At 47.3% G+C, this 20,795-nt stretch overlaps 2 protein-coding genes across 2 annotated transcripts; one reads left to right on the top strand and one right to left on the bottom strand.

Moving 5' to 3' along the window:
* The first annotated feature begins 2,996 nt into the window (after positions 1 to 2,996).
* LOC136530915 (probable CoA ligase CCL8) lies at positions 2,997 to 16,185 on the top strand. Its single transcript, XM_066523631.1, has 17 exons — positions 2,997 to 3,195; positions 3,942 to 4,114; positions 4,862 to 5,065; positions 11,153 to 11,354; positions 11,547 to 11,635; positions 11,905 to 11,976; positions 12,647 to 12,697; positions 13,183 to 13,290; positions 13,397 to 13,495; positions 14,116 to 14,208; positions 14,292 to 14,369; positions 14,471 to 14,572; positions 14,850 to 14,940; positions 15,053 to 15,126; positions 15,354 to 15,533; positions 15,877 to 15,930; positions 15,998 to 16,185. Exons 1-17 carry the CDS (start codon positions 3,024 to 3,026, stop codon positions 16,034 to 16,036), a joined length of 1,881 nt encoding a protein of 626 aa, XP_066379728.1. The 5' UTR covers positions 2,997 to 3,023; the 3' UTR covers positions 16,037 to 16,185.
* A 209-nt stretch (positions 16,186 to 16,394) lies between these two features.
* Positions 16,395 to 19,000, bottom strand: LOC136530917 (protein NRT1/ PTR FAMILY 1.2-like). Its single transcript, XM_066523635.1, has 4 exons — positions 18,539 to 19,000; positions 18,094 to 18,311; positions 17,429 to 17,976; positions 16,395 to 17,317 (listed from the first exon to the last, which is right to left on the bottom strand). Exons 1-4 carry the CDS (start codon positions 18,630 to 18,632, stop codon positions 16,450 to 16,452), a joined length of 1,728 nt encoding a protein of 575 aa, XP_066379732.1. The 5' UTR covers positions 18,633 to 19,000; the 3' UTR covers positions 16,395 to 16,449.
* Between the last annotated feature and the right edge of the window lie 1,795 nt (positions 19,001 to 20,795).

The following is a 20,795-nucleotide window of genomic DNA, read 5'->3' as shown; positions in this document are numbered from 1 at the left end:
TAGTCGCGGTCGCGGAACGTTCGGCAACGCGAACGTGGTTCGGAACGTTGGTCACGGGGCGTTCGGCAACGCGAACGCGGTTCGAAACGTTGGTCGCGGGACGTTCGGCAACGCAATTTTGAATTGTAAATTTGATTTTTTTTTAGAAAACATACCGTAGGGGCGGTTCTAGATTGAACTACCCCTACAAACAGGTATTTGTAGGAGCAGCTGGTACTACAGCCGCCCCTACAAATCGATTTGTAGGGGCGGCTGGTAATTCGAGCCGTCCCTACAAATCGATTTGTAGGGGCAGCCTAGGAACCGCCCCTACAAATGCATGGTTTGTAGAGACGGTTCAATAGGGGCGGCTGGCCAAACCGCCCCTATAAAGGGTTACGAGCCGCCCCTAAAAATCAATTCTGTAGTAGTGATGGCCAGCAGCAGTCGATGCTCCACCAGGAAAAAAACACTACAGTCAGGGATTGGAAGTGATAATAAATCTGCATTTTGTGTTGTACCCAAGGATACAACCATTGTTCTTTTATCGATTTAGACGCTTTTTGAACTGGTCACGGAACATTGAATCTTAAGACCCTGTTCGCTTGCTCATATACGATCGTGGATTATGAGCTGGAACAATACTTTTCTCTCACAATAAACCAACCAGTAGTAAATAATCCACAATCGTTTACAGCCTGCCGAATAGGCTGTTGATGTTTAACAATACTTTATTTACATGAAGAATCAAATGCATCAAAGAAAACCATTAGTGAATATGACGATAAAAGAAAGCCAGCGTTGGAAGGCCACCAGGAGTCCAGGACCTTAAACGTTGCGGCTCGCCAAAATACAAGGGTACAGTAACCCTAACTCATAAATCTCTCAAAACTTGAATTATAGTGTGTATCCTAGCCTAGAACTTGAGAGGCGGATGGAGTGTAAAATGACTTGTCCTAACTTACAACAACCTCGAGATACTCCAGCATGCTTAGACAAGATTGGGGGAACCCATATATTATAGGCCCAACCATCTCAAATAATCATTGGAACAAAACTACGCTTTTTATGTGTACACCGAATGATATATTGATATCAAAGTAGACCATCTGGTGCTTTTTAGCATTTGAAGAAATATGCTCCACCGGATGGTTCGGTGCATTGTTTTTCTCATCCTTAGACTGCCCTACGTGTTTATTTGCACGGTGGCCAAGCTCACTATAACCGATCAAATGATCATGTGTTCTATTTAGCGTTAGATCATCCGGTGAGTGCAAATGCACTGTGGCCAAGTTTTTGTACTTGTTGGACGATCTTCCATTGTTCTTGATTGCACGGTCCCGTTCGCTGGTCTGAAATTTGGCTGAAATTGGCTGAAAAATACTGTTCTGGCTGAAATGTTGTGAGAGAAAAACACTGTTCCGGCTGAAAAAAGAAGCCAAATAAGCCAAACTTCAGACCAGTCGAACGGGGGCATAATAAAGAATATTCCCTCAAACGTGGTTCTTGCCCGTTTGTCCAGCCCACGCCTGATCGTTCGACACGTTCACTTGAATCGGACCGTCCGGTGCATGTTGTCGCATAAGTGCCACTTGCACTGACAAACATTAGACGGTACGCCTTTCTCCTGGCACATTTAAATCACGACCTGCTAGATTGTTTGAAGTGTGCGTCTTTTGCATACTTGCTTGTTTTGGTTCACTTTTTTCGCCGTTTTTTACTCCACTTTTTCTCTTTTATGGTACAACCTATTAAAGTTTGTCTAACATATCTCAACACGCATGTTCTATGATTGTATTGTCATCATAACCAAGACATGCCCATGATCCTTACACTAGCGTGCTAGTCTTTGATCATAGAGCATATGCAATCTGTGGTCATGTAGATTTCTAATACTTAACAAGTACACTACTCTTCCATTATAGAACACATGTAATTTATAGTCATGTAGATTTCTAATTTTTAACAACTTTTGCTACATTATTGAGCCAAGAAATTCTAAGTCACGTGTGCATGTACTTTCTCTAAGGTTAGTTCCAGCCCAAAAACTATGAGATGGTTTCATACTTGCCAAGTCATATGAACACTGGACAAAGAGACTACCATATAACTTTAAAATCTAATCTCCATTCTAAATTATAAGACATTTTAACTTTTCTAGATACATGATTTTTGCTATACATTTAGATATATACTATATCTAGATACTAGTAAAAGTAATTAGAAAAACTAAAACATCTTATAATTTGGAATGGAACAAGTAATTCTAAAAAATGTGGTTAGTGCCTGAGTTTAGGATACACTCTCTCTATTTCAAATTATAAGACATTTTGGCTTATAGATATATAATATTTGTTATGCGCTTAAATATACAATATGTTTAGATATGTAATAAAAATAATATTATATTTAAAAATTTAAAATTTCTTATAGTTCCCGTTGGATCCTTAAAATTAAATTTATTTTAATAATCATAATTTAGACATATAGTAATTAAACTAATATGGTTATATATGGATTATATTTGTATATTATTGTTGGCTATACGAGATATACTTATGGGTTGCATTTCCACCGTAAAGGAGCGAGTTGAAGAGCGTGTAATAAGTAGCAAAGTAGAAATCTATAGAATCAATTTTTATCGGTCACCCTATAAATTTGATGAGATAGGTTTATACGTGAACTTTGTAAAGTGGTGGAATGTCAAATTCCAAACTAAATAGCTTGATAAACGCAAAAAAAACTAAATAGCTTGATTTATTAAGTAGATTTTAATTCATTCAAATAAAAGGATTCAAACTTCCCCTAATTTGAAACGGACTATCACCCACCATAATCAAGCGACCAACGCGGCTCCACCCGGACCCGGTGTCCTCCGCTCCGTCCGGCCATTCCGTTGTTCCGGCCAACCAACCTAGTATACTCGAGTACTCGACGACGAGTGGGGGCGCTCGTACGAGCCCGAGATAACAGCGACCGGCGAGAGTGAGAGACCCACCCACGAAACAGCGAGGCACCAACAACCAACCCGGCGCTGCCCGTAAATGCGAACGCAGGCGTGGGGGCGCGGGGCGGTGGCGCGCTTGATGACGCCATTCAATCGCTGCGCGGCCTACGCCTCTTCTCCCCACCTGCTCCGCGCCTGCTCATCCTCCTCTTATACCATCGCCCTCTCTCGCCTCCGACGCCACTTCACCTCTTCTTTCTCCTCTCCAGGTCAGCTACTCCACTTTCTCGTCTCTCTTTTTGTTTGCTTCGTTTTCGGTTCAGCGCCAGTTGTTCGTCGTTTTGCCACAAGGACGTCCACTTGAGCTGGCAAATTTCGCGACTCCTGGCCGGAGTTGGCGACGCGAAACTCAATTTTCCATGTCATGGTTTGGTAGAACGGAAGGTGTTCGCCGTTTTACCTCAGCCGCTCAGCGGATGCCTTGCTAGAAGGTTGTGGGTGTAGTTGCGACTGCGGATCTACGAGACTGATCAGCAGTTTTTTCTTAATAATGCATAAACGGTCCAATTGGGGGTCCAAATTGTGGACCAGTGAAGCACTGGGGATACAAAGGGGGTTGTCCTATGCTCCTAGTGGAGTAGTGGGTTTGCAACTAACTTCTTTGTGTCTCAGGGTGTAACGCGATCATGGTGCTCGGGCAGGATTCTTATAGATCTGCGTCTGTTGTTAGCTGTCTTTGAATTGCTGTGCTGCTTTCTAGTTACCACAGCTCTTGCATGGCTCAGCATGCGCTTCATGGTCATGGGTTTCTCTAAGAAGCAGTGGTCTAGGTTAATGGCCATCTGACTGACTTCATAGAGGAATTCGTGCTGACTGCTTTATCAGTGCACAGCACTTGGTTTGTTAGTCATCAAATTTGCATGCTGTGGTTTGAAGCTTCTAGCTAAATACTTAAATTATTGCACAATCATTTCGTTTTTGCTCTTTAACGTTTCCATTTCCTTGTGTTCTTTAGCATACAGTGCCAGACAGGATACCCATACATTCATGGAGGTGGTTCAAGAAGTCCTTAAGCATGGCTCAGCAGATGGTGTCCGTGCTGCCATAAGAGCTGACAAAAAAAGCTACAGCCTTGTCCAGCTCATTGCAGCCTCTTTTGATGTCCACAACATTCTGTGCAGCAAAAATGTACCACAGCTCCTTTTATGCTCTGCAATCTTCATATTCATTTAAGCTTTCCCATTCAGTGACATTTCGAGGTTCTCATATGATTGTTTTCTTAGCTTCCCTTTTCCTTTGTCTGGATTCAATATGATATAATTTTCAGTCATAACGTGGGAATCCTTACGAAATGCATTAATGCAAATAACATGTAAGTTCAGAATTCATGAGGACGTTGAAGCAGTCCTGGTGAGTGCACATAGGAAGCTGGGAGGGTACTTCTGGTGTATGTGTTCCGCAGGATTGCTCTGAAAACTGGCTGGAAGATCTTGATTAGAGGATGCCGTATCAGATGTTTTCATTCAAACAATTAGTTTGTCCTGTCCTTTACCTTGCATGTTTGCAACAAGGCCTCATCAATGTCTTAATTGCACAAGCTTTTCTGTAAATCTGTCTCCTAAATTCCAAATCTGTTTACCAAGATAACTGCCTCCCCTCAAGTTTACTTCTGAGAATACGGGGACCAACTGGATCCCGCTTCCCATACATTTTGTTTTGGCTTAGTAGTTTAATGCATAAGTTAACTGCAAGGAACTTTGTTGACCATATCTACAGGAGTTTGCTTCCTTAGTCAATTTTGTTACGACCAAATAGTTTAATGCATTAAGTCTACCTTACAGAGCTCTGTTAAACATAAACTGTACTTGTTCTGTTAATCTGTTTGATGCCTATTGATAATACACAAGCAAAACCTCACCTTTTCTGTTCTTTTAGATGACACGCAATGGAATACAAGATTCTTCTTCCGAAGGAATAAATGGAACAGGATTCCTTCATGGAGCTCGTGTTGGCATTGTGGCTAAACCCTCTCCTGAATTTGTTGCTGGGGTCTTTGGAACCTGGCTTTCTGGTGGAGTTGCAGTACCCCTTGCCCTTAGCTATCCAGAAGCTGAGCTTCTTCATGTCATGAAAGACTCGGTTTGTTCCAAGCTTACAGCAACATTTCATATTGCAACATATCATTATAGAAATGAAATGCTACCATTTTCTGCTGCCATGCTATGATTCTATTTTGATATTTTCTTATAAGTATAATTGTTATGACCGGTAAGGTCTATGGCCGCAGGCACCGTGGCTAGGAGCCCTGTTGAGTCGGCCAGATAGGGGGAGTCGGGCCAGTTGGTTAGCAAGTCCTAAAATCTAGGATACTTATCTCTTGAGTTTGTTACTTAGATTAAGTAGAGTTAAGTTAGTTGAAGATTTACTTGTATAAGTATTGGACTCTTATGATGGAATGGATTTAGCCTGTGATTGAGTTTATCTCACCTTGGGCCCTCGGGCGTTACTGTTCACGATCTCTCTGTTGTCGCTGACTCTCCAGCTGTTCCCAGCCAGCCACCGAGCACGGCGACACCAGTTCATCGCCGGGGTTCCAAGCCCAGGCCCTCCGTCTCCCACTCCTAGCTCTCCGGTCCCTAAGCCACAACAATCTGGTATCAGAGACCATGGCTTCCTCCGGTGCTTCTGCCGCTGACACTGCGGCGGCCACCACCGGCGCCACCACGCCACCTTTGCCCGTTCCTCTCGTCACGTCGGGCTCCCTACCACCGCCTCCCCCACCACCGAACCTTGCGGCTTCCCTGGCCGACTTGGCGACCATGCAGCAGCAGATGGGCGAGATGGTCCAGGGCATGCAGCGGCAGATGGCGGAGATGTCCCTGCGCCTGGCGACGGTCGAGAGCCGCCCTGGTCCTTCGACGACACCGCACCTGCCGTACTCCACCACGCCGCTTCTACAATATGGCATGCCGGGATATGGGGTTTTTCCGGCGTTAGAGCCGGTCGTCTCAGAGATACTGCCCTCACCGTCACTACCAAGGTCCACGACGCCGCTTCCGGTGCCCACGGCTGCCGGCGTTACCTCGCAGCCATCTCCGACCGGACTTCCGATTCAGTCGATCCCGTTTCCGTCATCACCGTCGCCGGTACCGTCGTTGTCCTCCATCCTGAACGGGCCGATCTACTCTTCTGCGACGGTGGTGCATGAACCGCGCCATTACCCTGAGGGACAGGGGGACAGCCAGGGCGTTCCCAGGTTCCATAAGTTGTCCTTCCCCACTTACGACGGCAAAGAGGACCCGCTTGGATGGCTAAACCGTTGCGAATCCTTCTTCCGCGGCAAGCTTACTCGTGAGGCGGACAAGGTTTGGCTCGCGTCCTTCCACATGACGGGATCAGCACAGCAGTGGTATTATGTGTTGGAACGCGACTCCGGCCGTCCATCTTGGGCTGATTTCCGCCTGTTCTGCCACCAGCGTTTCGGACCGGCGCTGTCCACCAATCATCTTGCAGACCTCGCTCGCCTACCGTTCAGTGCCTCCGTTGATGCTTACATGGAAGCCTTCCAGGCGCGCTTGGCGCACGCGGGACATCTGGCGCCGCTACAACAAGCGCAGCTGTTCACCGGGGGACTTCCGGAGTATATCCGGGTTGACGTGGAGCTCCATGACCCCCAGGATTTACACCGCGCTATGCGCTTGGCTCGGGCTTATGAACGTCGCCATACATCAGCGGCCCTCGCGCTCCCAGCACCACCCAGTCGCCCTCCTCGGCGACCTCTGGCTGGACAACCAGGGGGCGCTACACCATCATCAGCAGCCTCGGTCTCCTCCCCAAGCCGGCCTTTCAAGCGTCTCACACCGGCGGAGATGGCAGATCGCCGCAAACTGGGCTTGTGTTACAACTGTGATGAACCATATGTGCAAGGACACAAGTGCCCGCGTCTGTTTTACCTGGAAGTGACCGATTATATGGTGGAGGAGCCAGAGTCCGATGAAGATGAACAAACGACAGCAGTCGGCCAAGACAAACCCACCATATCATTATCGACCATCGCAGGCATCAGGACTGAAGATACTATGCAGGTTTATGTCCAAGTGGGCAATGTGCAGTGCGTGGCGCTGCTCGATTCAGGTTCTACTCACACATTCATCAACGGGGACGTCGCATGCCGCGTGGGCATCCACTTTGATCGGTGCTCAGGTGCCGGTGTTACTGTCGCAAATGGTGACCGCGTCGCTTACCGAGGGCTCGCGCGCGACGTCGGCATACGCATTGCCGAAGAAGCCTTCTTAGTGGACTGCTATACTATTCCGTTGGACCGGTGGGACATGGTTCTCGGTGTCAACTTCTTGCGCACTCTCGGACCGATATTGTGGGATTTTGATGACTTGTGCATGGCTTTCAACAAGGCTGATCGGCGCGTCTTCTGGCGCGGTATCGGCTCAACCCGCTATGACGTGCAGTCCACTCGACGCCTCTATGCTCTCCACGACGTGGGCAGCAACACCGAAACAGCCTTGCTCCACAAGCTCCTCAACTCATTTGAAGATGTGTTCGCTACGCCCGAAGGGTTGCCGCCCGCTCGCAACTGTGATCACCGCATTCATCTCGTGCCAAATGCGGTGCCAGTGGCCGTGCGGCCCTACCGATACCCGCAACTGCAGAGAGATGAACTGGAGTCACAGTGCGCCGCTATGTTGCAAAGGGGGATGATCCGTCCGAGTACTTCAGCATTCTCTGCTCATGTTCTACTTGTCAAGAAACATGATGACTCCTGGAGGTTCTGTGTTGATTACCGTGCCTTGAACAAGCTCACCATTAAAGACAAATTTTCCATTCTGGTGGTCGAAGAATTACTGGATGAGCTTCATGGGGCCCGTTTTTTCTCCAAGCTGGACTTGCGTTCAGGCTACCACCAAGTTCGTATGCGTGCTGATGACATTGAGAAGACTGCTTTTCGGACTCATGAGGGTCACTTCGAGTTTTTAGTCATGCCCTTCGGACTGTCCAATGCACCGGCAACATTCCAAAGTCTCATGAACACAGTGCTCCGGCCATTCCTCCATAAGTTTGTCCTTGTGTTTTTCGACGACATCTTGATCTATAGCCCCTCTTGGTCGACGCATCTGCAGCACATCAACGCAGTCTTGACTACGCTACGTGACCATCAATTGAGGTTGAAACGCTCTAAATGCGACTTTGGAACGACGGCGGTACAATACTTGGGACATGTCATCTCCGCGGCTGGTGTGGCAATGGATCAGGAGAAGATCGCGGTAGTCAACACATGGCCTCAACCCGGCAACGTGCGGGCGCTCAGGGGGTTCCTAGGCCTCGCCGGCTACTATCGTCGATTCATCAAAGATTATGGCTCGGTGGCTGCCCCCTTAACAACGCTTCTTAAGAAGGAGGCGTTCCTGTGGTCTACCGCGGCCACGGACGCCTTCAACGCCCTCAAGAAGGCCCTGTCCAGTGCACCGGTTCTACAACTCCCTGATTGGGACAAAGCATTCATGGTCGATTGTGATGCATCCGGCTCTAGATTTGGCGCGGTGCTCCATCAAGGCGCCGGGGCTCTGGCATTTTTCAGCAGACCTTTCGCAGCGAGGCACCACAAGTTAGCCGCATATGAGAGGGAGCTCATCGGTCTTGTCCAAGCCGTGCGGCACTGGCGTCCGTATTTGTGGGGAAGACAGTTCATTGTGCGCACCGATCATTATGCATTGAAGTTTTTGTTGGATCAACGGTTATCTACGGTTCCCCAACATCAGTGGGTTAGTAAGCTCTTTGGGTATGATTTCACGATTGAATATCGGCCGGGAAATCTCAATGTCGTTGCCGATGCATTGTCTCGGCGAGAGGTGGACGATCTGCTGCTCCAGGCCGTCACGGTACCTTCCTTTCAGCTATTCGACGACCTACGCCGCGAACTGCAGCTGGACGACGACCTGCGTGCGCTGCGCGACTCTATTGTGGTTGCCCGTGGCGAGCCTTGGCGCATCGCTGAGGGTCTCATCATGCGCGGTGCCCGCGTATTTGTCCCAGCGACATCTTCAGTCCTCCCCGCTGTTCTCCAGATGGCACACGGGGTTGGTCATGAAGGCACACAGAAGACGCTGCACCGGCTTCGTCAGGAGTTCGTGATCGACCATGACCGCCGCATTGTCCAAGACTTTGTGAGTTCTTGTCTCACGTGTCAGCGTAACAAAACCGACCATCTACACCCGGCTGGCCTCCTTCAGCCGCTAGAAGTTCCCTCGCAAGTTTGGTCTGACATATCCATGGATTTCGTGGAGGGGCTTCCGCGTGTTCATGGGAAGAGTGTGATTTTAACGGTGGTTGACAGATTTTCCAAGCAGGCGCATTTTCTTTCGCTGAGCCACCCATACACAGCAGTGTCGGTCGCCGGGGTGTTCTTTGACGGCATTGTCAGACTTCATGGTTTTCCGGCGTCCATTGTTAGTGATCGCGATCCAGTGTTTACGGGGCATGTGTGGCGCGATCTCTTCAAGCTCGCTGGGGTCAAGCTCAATATGAGCACAGCCTTTCATTCGCAAACCGATGGACAGTCCGAGGTGGTCAATCGCACAATTGCTATGTATCTGAGGTGTCTCACTGGCGATCGTCCTCGTTCTTGGCTTCAGTGGCTTCCTTGGGCCGAATATTGTTACAACACTTCATTCCACTCCTCCCTGCGAACGACGCCTTTTGAGGTGGTGTATGGCCGGCCTCCACCGCCTCTGCTGCCTTACACTGCCGGCTCGGCACAGACAGACAAGGTGGACAAGCTTCTCTGCGATCGTGATGCGTTTCTCGCTGATGTTCGGGATCGGTTGCTGCAAGCTCAGGAATATGCCAAACGGCATTATGATGCTCACCACCGTCCTCTTCAGTTCAACATTGACGATTGGGTTCTCCTGTGCCTTCTTCATCGGCCGGCGCAATCCCTGGTGCCGGGATTCCGTGGCAAGCTTAGTCCACGTTTTGCTGGTCCGTTTCAGGTTATTAAACGCATTGGCGAAGTGGCATATCGCCTGCGTCTTCCGGAGGGAGCTCGGATTCATGATGTTTTCCATGTTGGGGTGCTCAAGCCATTTCGGGGAACTCCGCCATCCACTACACCGGCGCTTCCTCCTCTCCATCAGGGCCGACTGCTTCATCATCCTACACGCGTGCTTCGTTCTCAGTTGAGGCGCGGTGTGTGGCATGTGTTGGTTCAGTGGGAGAACATGCCGGAAGATGACGCCACTTGGGAACCCGTGGATGAGTTCCGTGCTACCTTTCCTTCGTTTCAGCTCGAGGACGAGCTGTTCCCAAAGGAGGGGAGAGATGTTATGACCGGTAAGGTCTATGGCCACAGGCACTGTGGCTAGGAGCCCGGTTGAGTCGGCCAGATAGGGGGAGTCGGGCCAGTTGGTTAGCAAGTCCTAAAATCTAGGATACTTATCTCTTGAGTTTGTTACTTAGATTAAGTAGAGTTAAGTTAGTTGAAGATTTGCTTGTATAAGTATTGGACTCTTATGATGGAATGGATTTAGCCTGGGATTGAGTTTATCTCACCTTGGGCCCTCGGGCGTTACTGTTCACGGTCTCTCTGTTGTCGCCGACTCTCCATCGGTTCCCAGCCAGCCGCCGAGCACGGCGACACCAGTTCATCGCCGGGGTTCCAAGCCCAGGCCCTCCGTCTCCCACTCCTACGCTCTCCGGTCCCTAAGCCACAACAATAATGTTACAAAAAAAGCAAAGCACTATGCAGATGTAGATAGCAGTGTTTATTAACTCTTAAATTGGTCACACGGGATGATTGGACATCTTCTAGCTTACACATATGTACAAACTTCATATACAAATCAATGCATTTTTGTGGCTGAAGCAGATTTCTGTACCTAATTGGGTTTGCACACCTGTGCACTTGAAAAGGTTCACAAAAAAGAACAAAACAAATAAAGAAAGATACAAAAGACTTTCTGTAGAAATTTGTGCAAAAAAATGATGTTATGTGCACTTCACCCCCCCCCCCCCCCCCAAAAAAAAAAATAAGAACTTAATTACAACAGATTTTAAACTTGTCTTTTTTTTTTGCATTGTACATGTGATCATAATGTTTTATATTCTTTGCAAGTGCTGCGCATGTTCTATTGTGAACTACAATATATGAACTTAAAAAAGCATCGAAATCCAAGTCAATTTGTTCTTTTAGTTTCTAATTTCTGCGACTTATAGGATATTTCTATGGTTTTAAGCACCAAGGACCATCATGAAGTCATGGAGAACCTTTCTATCAAGTGTTCTGCTTATTGTTCTCTTCTTCCACCTATCACTAGTATACCTTCACAAATAAATCCCCAAGAACCTTCAAGCAATGAGGCGACTTCATCAGTCTCTACTTTAATAACTCAGATCAACAGTTCAAAGAAAATCAAAGGTGAATTGCTCACCCCTCTCTCTCTCTCTCTCTCCACTGCAACTTGAACTTAGTGGCTGATATTGCTTGCTGTTTCTATAGTCCCCCTTTGTGTTTCAACTATTATTTCTATACTCTCCTTTTATGTCTTTACTATTACTTCCATACAACCCTGAGCACTTACTCACTGTTTTCTGGAGTTTGATTATACAGGTGATGACCCTGCTCTTATCCTTTACACAAGTGGCACAACTGGTAAACCAAAAGGAGTAGTTCACACCCACAAGGGCATACTTTCTCAGGTGTGTTTTTCATCTTTAAATAGATATATAAAATGATTCTATAAACTGGTGAACAATGTACAGAAGCCAGAAGGTAATATTTTTTTTATATTGTTGATTCTATTTCTGTATTTTTGCCACATTTCCATGATTTTGCTATTACAGTTGATTGATCTAAGAGTTTTAATGGTTTGTGTGACTTGTTTTTATATTTCCTGTATGATCGTTTTAGATGGCATGATAGATAGATGATGTAATATACATAACATTTATCCTCACTGATTTGGCAGGTTCAAATTCTATCAGAAGCGTGGGGATATCGAAGTGAAGACCAATTTCTGCACTGTCTCCCGCTGCATCATATCCACAATGAATGCTGTTGCTATTTAAGTTTTTAGCACTATTCATATGCTGATATTTCGTATTGTTTTTTTTCTTCCAAGCCCACACCTTTATTGTGATTGCAGCATTCAATGTTCAGCAACACAGATTAGTAGCTGCCTAGGTATATTAATGTGTTTTGGCAGTAGTCCTGCATGAAAAGTTGACATAGGTTAGAACAATACAGTACATAAACCCATACATTCCCAACATAGCACTTCCGTGTTAATGTTTCTACTTGAAGTGGAGGAAGAAAGTGTAAGCTGCTTGCTATGGATGCATGGGCCAGCTCCACATGGATCCTGATTCCTGACGTCCTGGGCATAGAGTGGTTTTAAGTGCAGTTGTACTACATGATATCTTGTCTTCTCTCTTAGGAAAATTTTTGGTACCATTAGTTCTTTACTCTTCTTTCACTTGTTTTTACTTGTCATGCTCCTTCTGGTTTGAAGCACCAAATACATGCCAACCAGTCCCTTCGATTAGAAAGCAAAATTGAAAACTCATGTAATAGGATGGTAGCTAGAAGTAGAACTAGGACCACATTGCATTTTTTATTTTGAACAGTGATAGTGTCCCTTATTTTGGTTATGTTTGGGGGATCCATTTCTTTGTCATTATTGTTGAAGTCCTTAACTTTCAAGTGTACATGTGCATGGCCTTTTCAATGCTCTATTTGCGCCCCTTTATTCAGGATCAGTGGTAATTTCTCTCCCTACTTATCTCTAAATGCTCTATTTAGGTGAAAATGCTGTTTGGTCAAGAGATATTCGGCGTGTTTGGGACCACAGTTGCAGAACGCACGGTGTAGTACGGGTACTGCAGCCGCCGGCCCGTGGCACGGGAAACGCAGGAGCTAGTTCATTCTCGCGGTCCCAATGCTGTATGCAGTTGATTCTCGCAGTCCTGGTGCCATGTGCAGTCAAGAGAATTGTGCGCATCACAGGGCGTTTGGCATGATTCTTTGCTTGTCTTAGCCACCAACGCGGTCCCAACTCCCAAACACGCCAATTGCGGCTTAGTTTAGGTGAACTGGTCTTCTATAGCTATTGGAGATTTGGAGTTCTCTTCTGCGGACATAATAGATCCATTTGCATTTGATTTAGGAGATGTAAACAATGAATCTTGTTTCAGCAGCACGTCTACAAAGTTCCTTTCATGGTAATGTATATTCTTTGTGATCGCAGGTTGAGTTTATACCAAAATTCAGTGTAAGCGGGATATGGCAGAGATGGCGAGAATCATATCCCAGCGATGGTAGTAAAAATAAAGAGGCCATTACAGTATTTACTGGAGTATGATTCGCTGTCATAGCATAACAGTCTATCTTCAGATCATTCCAAACTTTTGTCTTCATATTGTTTGATAAGTTAAGGTAATTTGATACTTCTTTTATGGCAGGTTCCAACCATGTATACACGTCTGCTGCAAGGGTATGATAGTATGGATCCTGATCAACAGTCGGACGCTTCTTACGCTGCAAAGCATCTGAGGTTAATGGTAAGTTCTTCATGTTCATTGGAAACATTGTTTAAGTCTTTCTCTAGCTCCCTTCGTTCCTGAAAGCCTCACAGCTACATGCTATGTACAAAATTAGTAGAAAGTATTCCAATTTATGATACATGGTTTAAGGAAATATCCATGGGCATGGACTCTTGGTCTTGGATCCTGCTATTGAATCTGTGAAGTCCAACAGGCATTGTGGCTATGCTTGTTCAATCAATTGCGCAACTACCTAATCAAGGACCTTGGGATTTATGCTACACTCTGTTCAGTGACCAAGAGGTCCTCAATGTATCTTAATTATCTCACTGACACCGAGTGTGTGTGCGCGAGGGAGAGCTAAGATATACTTCTTTCCTTTATACTCCCTCCGTTCCAAATTATAAGTTGCTTTGACTTTTTTGGTACATCCATTTTGCTATTCATCTAGATATAATAATATGTCTAGATACATAGCAAAATAGATGAACAAAAAAAAGTTAAAGTGACTTATAATTTGGAACGGAGGGAGTACATTCTTCATTTTTCACTTGCTGTGCATCGAAGTGCTGTAGAACTTCGTGGAACTGATGCATGAATTATAGACTTTATTATTAATACTTATTGAATCACTGCAGATGTGTGGATCATCAGCTCTTCCTTCGCCACTTATGAAGAGGTGGGAGGAAGTGACAGGCCACCGTCTTTTGGAACGCTATGGTATGACTGAGGTAAAAAAAATCTTAACTCTTCCCCATCTAGTCAATACACTAATTAACTACATGACTCCTGATAGACTTAATATTGGTTACAGTTTGTCATGGCACTGTCTAATCCATTGCATGGTATCCGAAAAGAAGGTACAGTTGGTAAACCCCTTCCACGTGTTGAGGTATGATGAACAATTCATGGGAGTTAGAAGTATCATTAAAGCATTAGTTGTTCTGTGTATTCTGCATTGCTTCATAGCTTTAAAGCATCTTTCTGACTCAGGCCAAGATTATTATGGAGGATGGGACTGAAACTACAACTGGAGTTGGTGAGCTCTGCATTAGAAGTCCATCCCTTTTCAAGGAGTATTGGAAAAGACCAGAGGTATGATTGTGCTGTTTGTACTTTTGCCATTTGATGATCATGGTGTACTGTTTTGGAGGGAACACTCCATTTCATTTAGGAAGGTCCTACTCCTTACTAACTACAGCTGTAAACCATACATCTTTTCATTTCAATGCAATGCCGTGTATTGTTTTTTAATACTTTGTATTTTTAAGATTGCTGGTATTTCAGTCATATAGGAACCAGTAAAGGTCGCATGCTGAGAAGTTAATATACATCATTTCATCATTGAAAATGGTGGAATTTCTGTTTGCAGGTCACCGCAGAATCCTTCATTGATGGTGGATTCTTCAGGACAGGTGATACAGTAACTGTAGATGAGGAAGGATACTTCATAATTTTGGGACGTAAGTAACACTTTACTGTCTTTCTAGTTGCTGTTTTCATCACGTCATGGTGTTACCGCCTGGGGTCAGAGCTTTGGATATCTTCTAGCCTCATTTGCACTACCTTGTGCAGGCACAAATGCTGACATTATGAAATTTGGCGGTTACAAGCTATCAGCTTTAGAAATTGAGGCAGTGCTGTTAGAGGTAAATTCAGATACACTGGAAACTACTTTTGAACTGTAGTCACTACATGATATTAACAAAGTCAATGCACCTACAAAATCAGCTGACGTTGTCCTCAAATTTAGACTAACAGGTAGATATATTAGGCTGAAAGGTTTACCGAAGGCTTTGCATTGCACAACAGTCAAATAACTCCCTTTCCTACTCATGTTACGGTGTTACCTAATCCCATCTGTTTTTGTCTTCAGCATGATGCTGTACTGGAATGCGCTGTCCTTGGCTTGCCTGATGAAGCCTATGGGGAGGTTATATGTGCAATAATTGTGCCTAAGGAGGATGCAAAGAAAACGGCCGAGCAGGACTCAAAGCCAGTGCTAACCTTGGAAGCATTGACAAGTTGGTCGAAAGATAAGCTTGCTCCATACAAGGTTTGCTATTTGCATTATTTCGCCTTTTCGCAAGCTGCCTTTTACAGTTGGTCTTTCATAAATGTTTTTCCTTTGCTTGTTTGGCTTTCACCCAAGTACTCTCTGTTGCCTGGCATTATAAAATTTTCAATTTGGTAACATAAAGTGTCAGTAACAAATATGATTGTAACAAAAATGTTCATAAATCATTTACGACATTTATGACCTTATTAGACCTACATTTACATAGCTATCTACAGTACGGTATGCTCTTGTTAGACTTCATGCCAGTCCTGACTCCTGAGTTCAAATACTCTACGGTATCATTTGACAATGGAATTGGTTCTTTTTCTGTGGATGCCAGATTCCAACAAAACTATACTTGTGGGATTCTCTTCCTCGGAATGCCATGGGAAAGGTGAGGAATGATCTTGAAAATACCCTCACATTGTGCTTGTGACTGACTTAACCGTTGCTTTTTTCAGGTTAACAAGAAGGAGCTGAAGAAATTATTAGGAGCTTAGCCATGATGTGTATAGATGTATTTATCTTCATTTCCTTCTTGAAGTTTAGTAAGTCAGGCTCATTATAGTGATTAGCAAATAAGTGCTTTCGTTATCATGCCATGGAACAATAATTTTCGAAACGGCCTGGCCGCCTGAGTTACATTGCACACACATTTCTTTCCTTACTTATTATCAGATAAGTTTCGAGTCACTGTGCAGTATGAAGTTATGCATTCACTTGTAGGAAGACTAAAACTGCTGGTGACCCTGACAAACCTAAACAATAGTAACTGACAAGCTAAGTCAACTAGATGTTTTATCCTACCACATATTGAACATTCAACTTCCAGAAGTTCATTGTTCAGCCCTACAAGGTTCTCAAAGTAAACACAAGCGTCCCAACTCGGGCTTCAGAGTACAGGACTACTGGACTAGGGCTGCTCCGTGTTGTCGTCCTCTTCCCACTCCACGTTCTTCCCCTCCTCGCCATACACCCAGCAGCACCAAGCGAAGTACACAAAGTTCGCCACGCCGTAGCCCGTGAGCAGCCAGTAGTAGTAGTCGTAGTGCCCGACGTTCAAGTTGTCGACGAGCCAGCCCGTTCTCCCCCCTCGCATGCTCGCCACCTGGACCACCTTCACGATGAGGGCGCCGGCCAGGTTGCCCACTCCGAAGGCCATGTACAGCAGCGACATGCTGAAGCTGGCCATGCTCTTGGGCAGCTCGGTGTAGAAGAACTCGATCTCCCCGATGATGCCGAACGCCTCGGCGAGCCCCGCAAGCGCGAACTGCGGCACCAGCCAGAACGCCGAGATGGTGACCCCGCGCAGCGCCCGCCGCCGCCGCGCGCCCTCCACTACCGCGGAGACAGCCGTCGACGCGGTGGCGAGGAGCAGGCCCCCACCGATCCGCTGCTTCATGGTGAGCCCGCGCGAGTTGCCCGTGTACCGCTGCAGTGCCGGCGCGACCCACCTGTCGTAGCTGGCCGACCACAGCGACATGGTGGCCATGTTGAACACAGCCAGGGAGCCGCTGGGAACGCGGAACCGGCCCGCGCCGACGCTGCGGTCCATAGTATCGGCCTGCTTCACGGCGAAGCTCTGGTTCAAGGCCAGGGCGAGGAAGATGGTGGAAGACCAGATCGGCAGGACGCGGATCGCCGACTTGAGCTGCTCCACCTGGTCCACCGTGCAGGGCCTCTTCCCGTCGTGGCCGTGCCGCTCGGAGGCCGCAGCGTCCGAGCCGTTGCAGAGCGCGTCCTCCTTGGTGCCACGGAACAAGCACGCCTTGTTCAAGAACCTGAACTCAAACGCCAACGTGTTCGTCAGACCACGCATCCCTGAGAGTTGAAACGCTGCTTCTGCCTGCTGCATGTTGGGACGTGACGTGACACGTGAGAGAGTGACGTACCTCAGCTTGTCCGTGGGGACAGCAAGCTTGCAGTCCTTGAGGTGATGGTACACGCCATCGACGGTCTTGTCCGGCAGCCGCGCCCTGCGGTTCCTGATCGCCGCGCCGACGGCGGAGCCTATCCCGGCGAACATCTGCCTCTTGCCCTTCTCCTTGATGTAAAGGCTCGATCCCAGGAAGAAGCTGACCGTGGAGAGCAGCATGAGGCCCATCGGGACGGCGAACCCGACGTTCCAGCTGACGTTGTCCTGCAGGTAGACGATGGCCGTGACGGCGACCGTGAACGCCACGCCGATGGACGCGTAGTAGGCGTTGAAGTAGGCCTGCAGGATCCTGGCCCGACGCTGCTTGGGGTGCCTCGAGAACTGGTCCGCGCCGAACGCCATCGAGCATGGCCGGACGCCGCCGGCGCCGAGGGACAGGAATGCGAAGCCGGCGAGTAGCCACGCGAGGTGCCGCGTCCCCGGCGGCGCGCACTGGTCGCCGCTGTTGCACTCAGGCGGCCGCGCTCCAGGGACCGTGGCGGTCAGCCATAGGAAGACCATCCCCTGTGAACAGAGTGCAGCAACGGAAGCAATCGTTCCAAGGAGTTAATTACCTTCTGGCAGCTAGCGGAGAGAAAAAGACAGACGGGCAGTAAGCCTCTCTGATCTCGGTGCATTTACAATCAGGCACGCGACGGAGCCTAGCCCGACGGCCATGAAGCGGCCGAGGTACATGTCGGCGACGATGGCGCCGGGGATGGGCGCGAAGTTGGAGATGGCGCCCCACACGAACAGCATCGTTTGGGAGGTGACGGTGCTGAGGTGGTACTTGTCGGTCAGGTACGTGATCATGTTGGTGTTGAGCCCGAATCCAGCAACTTTCTCCAGCATCTCATTTGCTGGGCATCCAAAACACCCAAAGAATTATCCATTAAAATCGAAGGCAAGCTAGGTGATGAATGAGAATTCTTTGAGCACAAAGGCCAATGAGAATTAAGAAGATGAACTACTTGAAGATCCCGTGCTACTGGCAAGCAAAGGCTTGTATAGAGAACAAAATGACAAAAAAGAGAGCAAATTAAGGGCGATGAGCAATAGTCAGTTTCAGAAGATGATCGGAACTCACAGAAGATGAAGGGGAGGGCTCTGAACCCGCCCTTCTTGCCCTTGAAGCACTCTTCTCCTGCCGATTCAGTCTCGAAAGCAACAGAGCGCTCCATGGCGCTGTCCGGCCGGAACGCAGGCGCAAACGCTGCTGAAAGATTTGGCCGGAGGAGCTAGCGCCACTGCATTTCTGCAGCAGGGGCGACGGAATCACGCGCTAAATAGATTCACCGGTAGACGGTAGGTAGGTCACAAGGGGCCGACAGCTAGTAGCTCCCGTCTAGGTAATGACGTAAGGTAATAAGCACAGCAGCCAGCGCCCAGCGGCAAAATTAGCTATAGGAAACCCTCGCATGCAAGCTTTTCTTTTCGTCCGGGACGACGATCGACGCAGCATGTGCACGCACATCGCCATCGTTTCAGTTTGCTTGCCCGACTTAGACGGAGCAGGTCCTCGAAACTTTTCGCTTTTGAATGAATGTAAAAAAGACGGAGAAGTTCTGCCGAAAAAACACAAAAGGAGGCTGTTAATCGCAAGCACGGAAGCACCCCCCATTTGGCATGTTTCCTCACTAATGACCGCCCTTAGTTTGTACCCACATGCACATCATTCATGCTACAGCAGTACCGCACTTATGAGCATGTACCGAGAGCCCACTCGTGCTTCGTTTCGCAAGTGCAGCCGTGTACAATCTGCATCCAAATCCCTTCGCTGGATGAGCGACGCAGAGGGACAGAAAGACGAACGTAACGAGCTGTCCATGTACTTGCATCAACATTTGGCCACCACAGAATGTTAGTTTAGTTAGCTGCTTCCTACACAAAAGTCAAAAAGATCCACTTCAGCTGTTTGACACGACCAAGAAGAGACCTGAAACAACACACTTCATCGAACCAAAAAAAGACAGTGCCCCCAGCACACTTTATAGGCCCCGTTCAGCTTACCTTATAATCCGTACTATTTGGTTTATTTTTTCAGTTATAACAGTATTTTTTTCTCACAACAATTCAGCCAGAACAGTGTTTTTCAGCCAATTCAGCCAAGTCGCAGCCAGCCGAACGGCTATACACCAAAAACAGCCGGCCACCACATACCGATGATGCACGGCAAGGCTCTGCCTGCCTCCACACCTTGCATTTTCACTCCGATCGATCACATCTCCTTTGCCGTCTAGGGCCATGTTTAGATTGCAAAAAATATTAACCTGATGAATAGTAGCACTTTCGTCTTATTTGGTAAATATTGTCCAATCGTGGACCAACTAAGCTCAAAAGATTCATCTCGTGATTTCCAACTAAACTGTGCAATTAGTTATTTTTTTCCCTACATTTAATACTCCATGCAAGCGGCTAAAAATTGATGTGATGGAGAGAGAGTGAAAAAACTTGGAATTTGGAGGTGATCTAAATAAGGCCTAGGCCCTCCAATTCCATCTTCGGAGCCTGCAGAGAAAAAGCTTCAGCAGGGGGTGTCTGGGGTTAACTGTCACACGCCCCGACATACACGCACGCATTGACGCATGCGTTGCACGATGATGTGTATTGCACTGGATTTCGTGCCCTGTTTCTCCTCGTTGCTCCTTTGGCTCGGCTACGGTTGCGTCGCAGCGACCGAGCGACGTCTGCTGGGAAGCGCGGCCTCTGAGTCTGAGATCAGCGCACAAACGGACGGCCGTTTCGTGGGGGCACTTTCCTTCGGAAAATCGCGCAAAAAGGGTCCCGTCGCACGCGCAGTCGCACGGGTCAGGGTACTGCTACTTCGGCGGGTTCGGTTTGGACGCTATCAAATCGCTTCCCGGTGGCGTCACTGTCACCGTCTCACACGATGGAGTGCCTGTGAACTGCTAACAGAAGCAGAGGAGGAAACAGAGAAGATACCTTTCTTTAACGTTTGCTTTGTTGCTGATCCCACTGTCAGGTGCTCCTGTATGTTTCTTGCAAGTTTTCTATGGCGTTGGCTGAGAAGAGCTCATAACATGTGACAAGTGACGAGTTGCATAGGGAGGATATGTATGATCTCTCTTCTCTGAGTCTGAGTTTCTGTGATGCTCCACACTGCATGTATATTAATAATATTTGGATGCTACGAGACGGGAAAATGTCAGAGAAGAGATGATGACACGGCAGCATGAAGGAGCAGTTTTGTTAAGACTTCAATGCTCAGTGGTAACCGGCAGTTGGACTTTTGGACGGATTACAAGTCATTTCTATGTAATAAAGTGATGTATCAGCAAAAATGATACTACCATGGAAATTACGAGGAGAAAGAGATTCGTTTT

The sequence above is a fragment of the Miscanthus floridulus genome, unplaced genomic scaffold (assembly GCF_019320115.1).
Source record: "Miscanthus floridulus cultivar M001 unplaced genomic scaffold, ASM1932011v1 fs_232_2_3, whole genome shotgun sequence".
Taxonomy (NCBI): Eukaryota; Viridiplantae; Streptophyta; class Magnoliopsida; order Poales; family Poaceae; genus Miscanthus; species Miscanthus floridulus.
Note: the sequence above shows the minus strand (reverse complement) of the source record. Positions and strands in the feature narration are given on the sequence as shown.